Source organism: Myodes glareolus, chromosome 7 (assembly GCF_982192425.1).
Source record: "Myodes glareolus chromosome 7, mMyoGla1.1, whole genome shotgun sequence".
Lineage (NCBI taxonomy): Eukaryota > Metazoa > Chordata > Mammalia > Rodentia > Cricetidae > Myodes > Myodes glareolus.
The window spans coordinates 97799319-97810314 of NC_142032.1; the positions used below are offsets into that span (position 1 = coordinate 97799319).

Here is a 10996-nt window from a genome sequence, read left to right on the forward strand (position 1 = left end):
TTCATAGCAGCATTATTTGTAATAGCCAGAACCTGGAAACAACCTAGGTGCCCCTCAATAGAAGAATGGTTAAAGAAGGTGTGGAACCTATATACACTAGAGTTTTACTCAGCGGTAAAAAACAATGACATCTTGAATTTTGTATGCAAATGGATGGACATAGAAAACGCTTTACTGAGTGTGGTAAGCCAGACCCAAAAAGAGGAATATGGTATGTATTCACTCATAAGTGGATTCTAATCATTATTAAAGGTCTTTGAGCCTATTATTCGAGATCCTAGAGAAGCTAAATAAGAAGGTGAATCTGAAGAAAATCATGTACTTATCCTCCTGGAGATTGGAAATAGACAAGAGTCCCAGGTAACCTCGGAGACATGGGGGGGTGGGTGGGAGAGTTGTTGAAAGGGGAGAGGGTTAGAGAGAAGGGAGGAATGGGGAAAACTCGTGGGACTGAAATGGGAGGAGGGAGGAAGGATGTATATGGGATCAGGGAAGAATATATCTCAACTAAGGGAGTCATTTTAGGGTTTACAAGAGACTTGATTATAAATGGGATCCCAGGTCCAAGGAGAGATCCCCAGACTGTTCTCTAGACAGAGGAGAGGGTGCCTGAACCGGCCTTGGCCTATAACCATACTGATGAAGATTTTGCTTATCACCATAGATCCTTCATCCGACGATGGATGGCGATACAGACGGAGACCCACATTGGAGCACCGGACTGAGCCCCCCATGGTCCAAATGAGGGGCAGAAGGAGGAAGAACATGAAAAAAACTCAGGACCGCGAGGGGTGCGATCACCCACTGATACAAGGGGATTGATCTAATGAGAGTTCACCAAGGCCAGTTGGACTGGGACTGAACGAGCATATGATCCAACCAGATTTTCTGAATGTGGCTGGATTCTCTGAATGTGGCTGGCCCGGAGCCTTTCTGAAAAGCCACTGACAATGACACTGGGACTTGTTTCCTCTGCATATACTGGATTTTTGGGATCCAGTCTGTTTGGATACTCACCTTCCTGGACCTGGAGGGAGGGGGGAGGAACTTGAACTTTCCACAGGGCTGGAAGCCCTGACTGCTTTTAGGGATGGAGAGGGAAGAGGAGGGGGAGGGGGGAGTGGGAGGTTGTTGGGAGGAGGGGCGGAAATGGAAACTTTCATAATTTAATAAACTTTGAAAAAAAAAAGAAATGAAAAAACAAACAAACAAAAACTCACTCAAGAAAAGCATGGAGTCTTCTTTTTGTTGCCCACCTACTCCTGAGCATGGGCCCTGCTCTGATGCATGGTTGATATTACCAGTGACATTCTCCTGGAGAAAGCTGGTTTTCTCTCTCCCAGTAGCTATCAATTGCAAATAGATTCTTGGTTAAGGATGGAATTTGGGGTCTACTTCTTCTTCTCTGAGATCTTTATCTGGCTTGAATGTATGCAGGCCATGTATTTTCTGTCACGGGATCTTTAAATTCACAAACACATCAGCTCTGTCATGTCTGAAAGATATTATTTCTTTTGAGAAATTCACCAAGTCTTGTTCTTAAAATCTTTCTGCCTCCTCTTCTGCATTCATCCTGACCTTTGAGGAGGGTTTTGATAAAGACATCTCATTTAGGTCCGAGTGCTCCATAAAATCATACTCCTTACAAATTGTCCAGTCATTGTTTTTTGTGTTAGCTAGTATCTATTGTAAGAAGAAGGTTATCTGATGAGGGTTGAGCAATTCACTGATATACGATTATAGTAGTACTTTAAAAATCTTTCAATACACTTAGCCATCCTGGAATGCAAATTAAAATTACTTTGAAATTTTATTTCATCGTTGTCAGATTGGCCAAGATTAACACAAACAAATGACAGCAGATGGTCGGGAGTATGGGGAACACTTACACATTTTTGCTGGGAATACATACACACATACATACATAGCCATATGGACATCAGTGTGGAAGTACCTCAGAAAACTGAAAATTGATCTACCACAAGATCCAAAGATAACAATGTCCGGCAATACCCCCAAAGTCTACATCTTTACATTTTACAGAGATACTTTCTCATACATGTTCATTGCTGCTCTATTCATAGTTGTCAGAAATGGGAAACAGCCTAGATGTTTATCAACTGATGAATATGTGGTGAAATTGTTGTACATTTAAACAATGGAATATTATTCATGCTCTAAAAAATTATAGAAATTTAAGGTAAATGGATGGGAGTTAAAACAACCATGCTGAGGGAAGTGACCCAGAACTAGGAAGACAAACATTGCTTGTTTTCTCTTTTGATACGTGTGTTTTATAACCACAGGAGCTAGAACCTAGTAAGAGAGCAGGAAAAAGAGAATCTTCCAAGGAAGAGGAAATAGAACTTAGTATTATAAAGAGATAAAGATGAAACTGAATAGAAAGAATGAATGTGGAAGAGAGTGGCATGTCAAGGTAAAAGAGGGAACAGGGGAAGTGACACCAAATACAAAATGCACATTGAAAAGTCATATGGAACCCTACTCCATAATTAAACATCAGAGTCAGGAGCCTAAGCAAAAGGCAGACTAGGTGGAAACACTAATTAGAGGGCATTTACTACAGACGTTTTCTATAATCAGTGCATATAAAAAAGAAATTTATGGAATTACCAAATAATGTGGCAAAACAGTATCCCAGTTAGACATCTTAAGTTGCCATATAAAATTCCTGGTACTGGAAATTGTTTACATCTTGTCAAGTCATGGGACAAAGAGGTCCAACTTGAATCTTCCAAACACCCAGGCTACTGCCAAGGCTTTTGGTTATCCTCCACAACTTAGTGCTGTGAACTTCTTGCTGAAGACATCACTTATGTATTTAAACATGAAGAAATCAAACTGTCATCCAATTAGCAGACTCTTTCCTGCTATCTAGCCTCCACGTTCCTGCAAGGTACAATGGTACTCCTAAACTAGAAAAACAATAATCATCAATATCAAGCTATAAAGCCCAAGAACTATAATAGTGGTAAACCTTCAAAAGTACTAGTACAGTAGTGACATAAATGTGATGGCAGTAACCAACCATTTTTAAAAGATTTGAGGCCTACTCCGTGAAATAGAATCAACATCTGGCACTACTAAAATGGCCAAGTATCTGAAACCTAGATAGGCCAGAGATCCTAGGGAACATCTACTGAATGAACAAAATAATGAAATGACTTCTAATGATATATTGTATGTGTTTTCTATTGTGAATTGTACATGTATTAGTTTGAACATCGCTTCAAGTTTTACTTGGGTATCTCCTTAGTAAATAGCATACTCTTGAGATCGTATTCCCCAGTACCACACAGAGGGGAGGTAAAATACAGTTGTAACAGCAAAATCACCAATCCATGGAAATGCAATTACTTTAAAATAAATCAACCCAGTAATGCATCACCAATGAATATAAGACAATGATTATTTAATAAATATAAGATGCTAATTCTAATATGGAATGGGCAAGAAGTTAAGAACCATTTGGGCATACATGTGGGAATAGTAAATGAATAAGATAAATAAAGAAGTCATTGAAAGTACAAAAGAGGAGGAAGACAACACATACACATATACCATGCATGCAAATGGATGGAAATAGAAAACGTTTTACTGAGTGAGGTAACCCAGACTCAAAAAGAGAAATATGGTATGTACTCACTCATAAGTGGATTCTAGCCATAGTTAAAGGACATTGAGCCTATAATTCGTGATCCTAGAGAAGCTAAATAAGAAGGTGAACCCAAAGAAAATTATATAGTTATCCTCCTGGATATTGGAAGTGGACAAGATTGCCAGGCAAAACTAGGGTGCACGGGGTTGGGGGGTGGAAGTAAGGGAAGATGGGGAGAGAGAAGGGAGAAGGGGAGTATTCAGGAGAGCTTGGGGGAATGGGATGGGTGGGTTGGAGGAAGGGTCGTATGGGAGCAGGGAAGTAAGTATCTTAATTGAGGGAGCCATTTTAGGGTTTGCAAGAGACTTAACTCTAGAGGGTTTCCCAGGTCCAAGGAGAGGTCCCCAGATTGTTCCTTGGGCAGCAGAGGAGAGTGTGCCTTGACCCATAGCCACACTGATGAATATCTTGCATATCACCATAGAACCTTCATCTGCTGACGGATGGAGATAGAGACACAAATACACATTCATACTCACATCACATCCTACTGTTATTTAAGCCAGTCCAGGATGATATTTGAACGACCATGGGGAAGGGTACAAGAAAGAACGTAGGGTTTATCCATATTTATAAGGGATGAAGAATAGTTAACCTCAGTGCAGCAAGAGTTAAATTAGATATTAAACAAAAGCGTTCATTAGTAGCAACTGGAGATGCATTTCATGAAGGAATTCTCAGCCACTCTAATGCATTATAAACTAAAAGGCAGAGAACGTGAGCAAGGAAGGCAGGATCAGAGGGAACCTTCATCCGACGATGGATGGAGATGGAGACGGAGACCCACATTGGAGCACTGGACTGAGTCCCCAAGGTCCAAATGAGGAGCGGAAGGAGGGAGAACATGAAAAAGGAAGTAAAGACCGCGAGGGGTGCGTTCACCCACTGATACAAGGGGACTGGTCTGGTGGGAGCTCACCAGGGCCAGCTGGACTGGGACTGAATGAGCGTGTGATCGGACTGGATTCTCTGAATGTGGCTGACATGGGGGCTGACTGGGAGGTCATTGACAATGGCGCTGGGTCTTGTTTAGTCTGCATGTGCTGGCTCTCTGGGATCCTGGTCTGTTTGGATGCTCACCTTCCTGGACCTGGAGGGAGGGGGCGAGGAACTTGGACTTCCAGCGGGGCAGGAGGCCCTGACTGCTCTTGGGACTGGAGAGGGAGGAGGGGAGAGAGTGGGGGGAGTGGGAGGGTATTGGGAGGAGGGGAGGAAGTAAAATTTTTTTATAAATAAATGAATAAATAAAAAATAAATTAATCAAAAAAACTAAAAGGCAGTCTAAATAGCTATTCATGATATTGTTGAACTAGGCAAAATGATTACAATATAAAGCAGTCACATAGTTATAGACTTTAAAAAGCAAATCCTGGTTTTACTTGATTGGCTAGAATTCAACACATCACAGAGATACTTGCTCATTGAAGTTTCTTGTATCACTGTTCTCAATGGCAAAGTCATCAAACCAACTTGGGTGACCCAAAACAGGAGAATCAATGAAAAGTGGGGTGTGGATACACAATAGTAATTTGTATCATTTTGAGGAAAATGGGTGAATCAAGACAATCACTGTACAGAAATTAAGCTGCTTTCACAAAAATATTTTCCTTTTATTGTTTTGAGGTATTACAGTAACACAAATTGTGTATGGATATATAAAAGTGGAAATGATACTGTCTAGGAGATCTAATTGGGATATGAGGGAAGAGAGACACACAAAAGGGTAGGGAGGAATGCTCTCAGTGTATTTTTAACTTAAAATGTAATGCCCTTAATGTATTTTTTAACTTAAAAATTAACAAAATATTCAAAAGAAGAATTCTACCATTTCTTTTTCATTGAATCCAATCTATTTTCAATGTTAAGAAATGTTACTTTAAAATAACAGAGAGTGTTACAGTATCACACAATCATCAAGTTTATGTACCAAATTCTAGAACTGCTCCCAGGGAAATAAAATAAATACTCAAACTAAAATTATTGAGTGCATGCACCAATGAAGAAAATGACTGTGTTGCTAATAAGGTGTGTGATGGTTTAGTTGTTATGTTGCATGTTTTGGATGTATAGTTATATATCTAATTATAGTTATCTAATATATCTAATTAGGCCAAGTTCAGTACTGACTTGTGTTCCTTAAGAGATAAGAAACTTCTGTTCTCTGCCTTCTTATCCATGTTTCTTTCCTCCATTCTTATGTCCTCAGCTAATCATTAATTTCTTTTTACTTCTTATTTTTAAACTTTAATTTAATTTCTTTCACATAGCTACTAAGTAAAGAGAAAAAGGAAAACAAAGTAATAGAAGAATAGGATAACAGAAAAAATATTGTAAAAAAAAACGTTTACTTTTCAACAGTGGTCAACTCAATCATGACACGCATTTCAAATATATTATTTTGCAGTTATTCTCCTGAGAGCCCCTTTAACATCCTTGTTCCTCAGGCTGTAAATGATAGGATTAAGCATGGGGGTCACTGCTGAATAGAACACTGAAATCATTTTATCCTTCTCATTCATTGTCTTTGAGTTTGGTCTCATATAGGCAAATATTCCTGAGCCATAGAAGAGGACAACAACAATAAGATGGGAGCCACAGGTGGAGAAGACCTTTAGCCTCCCCTCCCCAGACTGCATCTGGATCACAGTGGAGACGATGTTCCAGTAGGAGATGAGGATGAGGGAGACAGGAGCTAGGAGGATTATCACGCCCATTGCAAAGATGGCCATTTCTGTGCTGTAGGTGTCTGCTGAAGCCAGTTTCAGGAGGGCAGGAGGTTCACAGAAAAAGTGATTAATGACATTGTTTCCTCGGTAAGGGAGATGCAAAGTGAATGTAGCATCTACCGTGGACACAAATGCACCACTGGCCCAGGACCCTGCAGCCAGCTGTACACAAACCCAGTGTGTCATGATGGTGGAGTAGTGCAGAGGCTTGCAGACAGCAACATACCGGTCATAGGACATCACTGCCAGGAGTGCACACTCTGTACATCCAACCAGAAGTAACACGACAATCTGTGTTGAGCATCCAGCAAAAGAAATAGTCTTTCTCTTCACCAGGAAGTGGACCAGCACCTGGGGAACTGTGGTGGTAGAAAAGCAGAGATCGGCAAAGGACAGGTTCCTAAGGAAGAAGTACATGGGAGTGTGGAGTCTGGGGTCTGAGTGGATGAGCACGATGATCAGCAGGTTTCCCAGCACAGTGAGCAGGTAGATGAGGAGAAAGAGGAAGAAGAGCAGGGCTTGGGTCTGTGGGTCCTGTGAGAGGCCCAGGAAGATGAATTCTGTCACTGAGGTTCTGTTGTGCTCACCCATGTATTTGTTTCTGCAGCAGAGAATCAAGGAAGAAAACACACACATACATTCTTTCAGAGTGTCTGAGCAACTTATATTTTATCAATTATAAAAATGAGCTATTGATTTTTCTCTTTATAGTTTCCGTATTTCAAAAGATTGAATTATTTTTCTTGTAGTTCTAATAATTGAAAGCCTATGTTTATCTTCTCTTTACTTAAAGATTTTAGCAGTATTAGTCAGAAAGGATCATTTTGAATGTGATACATGACCAAACCTCATCTAATTCACTAAAGACATTGTGAGAAGTCTGTGGTGCTGTTCACAGTACGCCTTTCCTTTAGGTAGGTTTGGGAAGCAAGCAAGTGCATATGACTTTAACTAGCTATATTTTATTAATCAAACTCTATAACATTTAATGTTCCTGCTTATTAGTTTATTCCACAAGATAATTCTGAAGAACACTTTTGTCAATATTAAAAAGTAAGACTAATGGAATAGTAGTTTGTGATCCTAATGTTTGCCAAAATTTATTTTCTTTAAAATAAAGAATATATTACTTCAAATGTTTCTTCCCTGGCCCTGGCACTCAGTAGGATAATACAAGCTTTCAGTAGTCTGTCTTTTCTTTCCACAGGATCTTTATGTATTAATGTCAACAGTTAAAATCTGTTGGCTTGACCTATGTACATTATTACTAATGGTTTCATTATATTTACTTTTAATTATTTTAATCTGTGTGAGATAGTTTCTATTTATGTAATAAAGAAGATATGAAGGGGCTGTCTGGAAGAATAAAAATGTCAGTGATCTCATCCAGCTGTTAGTCCTTTGAACTGCAATACCAACTTGCCAAGTCAGCTGTGTCCACTGATGTAACAGTGGCATGACTCTTATGGAGGTTATCAACTGTTCTCTGGGTTTCAGGTTGATCTGCCGGAGAAAATACATGCCTGGTACTATATACCCTGTCAAAAAGCTGTGCATATAGAAGTTATTGGCCACATAGGGAAATTTCTAGCTATAGTGTCTGACTGCCTACATAATATTTGTGTTTACACTCATAGACACATGTTAGTCTCAGCCTTGGTCAGAGAGGCTTTTTGGTGCTGTGAATTGTGGTGAATACTGACTCATACCAATCAGATTGCTGTGAATTAGTGACTTTTGAGTGCTAAGCTTAACGTATACATTACTTTCTGTAAGGTTCAGGGAATAGAGGGTTGGTGGAAGAAGAAAGAGGAGAGAAAGAAATAGATAAAGTGGAGGAGGAGAATAAAAAGAAGAATAATATAAGAACTGGGATGTAGAAAATGTCTATGAAATGCTATAGCCAAAGAATAGAAACACATTTGCTGACATCATCTCAACAGCTTCAGTTTCTGAACAGGACACATACAAGGCTGTCTTTATTATATTGGGGGACTGCTTAAAGATCCTACCACTCCTTGCTGAGCTGTTGGTAGCTAATAGACTTTAGAAGACAGACATTCATTGTTTTAGGTTGTATAACCAGTAGTCACCTCAGTATGATTTAATGAAAAGTTGTAAATATATGGCCTAATTTTATCTGCAGCTCAATGTGTAGCCAAGACTGTCTTCAGCATGTGATCCTTCTGCCTTGGACTCCTGAGTAGAAGAACTATAAACATGTGCCATCTGGTCTGCCTCAGTAACATTATGCTATGTATTTTAAATATACACAATAAAAATAATCTAAAATTTTCAATTTTAGAAAATATTTGCAAATATGCTCAAGAGAAGTTTGCATTATTCCTAATTGATGATGATTTCTTAAAATTAGTAATGAATACACAGAATCCCCCTAGAAAGTATATAAAAGAATAAACTCTGTTTTCAAAATAGATAAAGCCACATATAAAATCTGAGTCAAAATATATTTACTAAACCAATCAAAAATCAGATATGATATTTTGCCTCCTGAGTAAAAATTTAAATTATTCAAGTTACAATTGTGACGATACAGCAAGATAACATTGACAACATATTAAGTGAAAACAATCATTTCCACTTTGTATATGCCACATCACTTGAATTTTTATATGGATTGTAAATAGATCTGTTTGTGTATGTGCGCATTCATAATTTACATTTATTTTGCAGGCATTTTTCCAATGATCATGAACAGCCAGCTGTTAGAAGCAGGAAAGCAGTGTAATTTACTGACTAGGATTGGGTCTCTACAACTCGACTGTTGTGTTGAGATACTGGCTTGTATATGCTTTCTGCTCACCCAGAGGACATGAACTCAATCTCCCACAAACTCATTGTCAACCCACAAATGGGTAATCTCATACATGTGACACACACAAACACATAAAAACTTACACACACATGCATGCATGTAAGTAAGCAAATAAGTAAATAAATAATTCTTTCAGTCCTTTCAGATGAATTGCTAAAAGCAAGTTATTTAGCTTGTTTTGCATAGTTTTGCTCAGTTGTAAAATTGTAATGCGAATTATTCTTATCTAACAGTGTTGATATAAAGATTCATGAAATAAATTAGGACAATAGTAAGTTCTTCACTGTCTTATTTAGGGTTTCTATTGCTGCAATGAAAAACACCATGACCAAAGGAAAGTTGGGGGGAAAGTGTTTATTTGGCTTGTACTTTCTCATTGCTGCTCATCACTGAAGAAAGTAAGAACTGGAATTCAAAATGGGCAGCATCTCAGAGAAAGGAACTATTGCAGAGGCCATGGAGGTGAGCTGCTTACTGGCTTGCTTCCCTTGGCTTGCTCAGCCCACCTTTTTGTAGTACCCAAGACCTAGAGCCCAGACATGGCACGACCCACCGTGGGCTGGGACCTCCCACGTTGATGACTAAATGAGAAAGTGCCTTACAGCTGACTCTCCTTGAGGTATTTCCTCAACTGAAGCTCCTTCCTCCGATGACTCTAGTTTGTGTCAAGTTGACAGACAAAACAAGCCACTATATTCACCATATTATGGTATGCCTCATTATAATAATGGGATCTTATCTAAACACGGTTACACAGGCTTAGAGTCTCAGCACTTGGGAAACAGTGGCCTTTGTATCTGTGTGACTCCAAGGCCAATCTGGTAAAAATTGTAAGTTCCAAGCAAAGGCTACACAGTGAGACTCTGTGCCATAAAACCCCACATAATACTAATAAGAACATGAAAAAATAGTTGGTAGAAGGCACTGAGGGTGGTTCACTGTATTTCACTTAGGATAGTGATTATTTTTATCAGCTGTTTCCCCGCTTTGCATCTTTCTGTTTTTATTTATCCTTTGAAAGTGAAAGCAAGTTAATAGAAAAATTCTAAGTTATGGTTAATTAATAAGAAGCAACTGAAAACTTCCATGAACCTGTATTGAGAAGCACAGTGTCAGATTTAACCAGTGTTTTCTCAACTCTGAGCTATTATGAGAGATTTTAAGCCTACAAACTCAGAAAGACCACAAAATCAGATGGTAAGAACCTACTAGTAAGATTTCAGTGTGTTTATACCTTTGAATTATTTGATCATTTGATTTACTCTCTTGATTGTGATTAAAAATCAACTGATAAAATCTTCTTTGTTACTGCAATTCAAAGAAAAATTAACAATACCATAAAGTTCTGAAATCTGAAGCTTTTCTCCAAAGTTAAAACTAAAAGCTCAAATGGCCATATTAACGGCACTCGGAAAATTACTTTTGTGCACAAGGCTGGTCAGTGCACAGGGGACAGCTGGGTAACAGTGCTGGCTCCTGGGAAGTGGGATTCTAGGGAAAGAGGAAAAATGAGAGAGGAGAGACTCTATTTAATGCATATGTGTATTACTTGGTTTAATTTACAATTTAGCTTATAATTGTTATCTAAAAAAGTAAAAATCTTTGAAATTAGTGAATATATTCAATAAAGTATGAAGCCTTTGGAATGCTGACAGTACAAACTCAGAAAATAAATAATGACAGAGTACTGCAAAATCAGAGATACCTTGTCTGGTTAGCTATGAGATCAGAAAAGACTGTTTAAATATTTGTCAA

At 38.7% G+C, this 10996-nt stretch overlaps 1 protein-coding gene across 1 annotated transcript; it reads right to left on the reverse strand.

Moving 5' to 3' along the window:
• Positions 1-6072: 6072 nt before the first annotated feature.
• On the reverse strand, positions 6073-6996 carry LOC148121525 (olfactory receptor 2D3-like). Its single transcript, XM_087907682.1, has one exon. The coding sequence runs from the start codon at positions 6994-6996 to the stop codon at positions 6073-6075; it is 924 nt and encodes a 307-aa protein (XP_087763808.1).
• Between the last annotated feature and the right edge of the window lie 4000 nt (positions 6997-10996).

Coding starts and splice junctions, on each gene's coding strand:
- LOC148121525 (XM_087907682.1), bottom strand. CDS start 6,996: ATGGGTGAGCACAACAGAACCTCAGTGACAGAATTCATCTTCCTGGGC.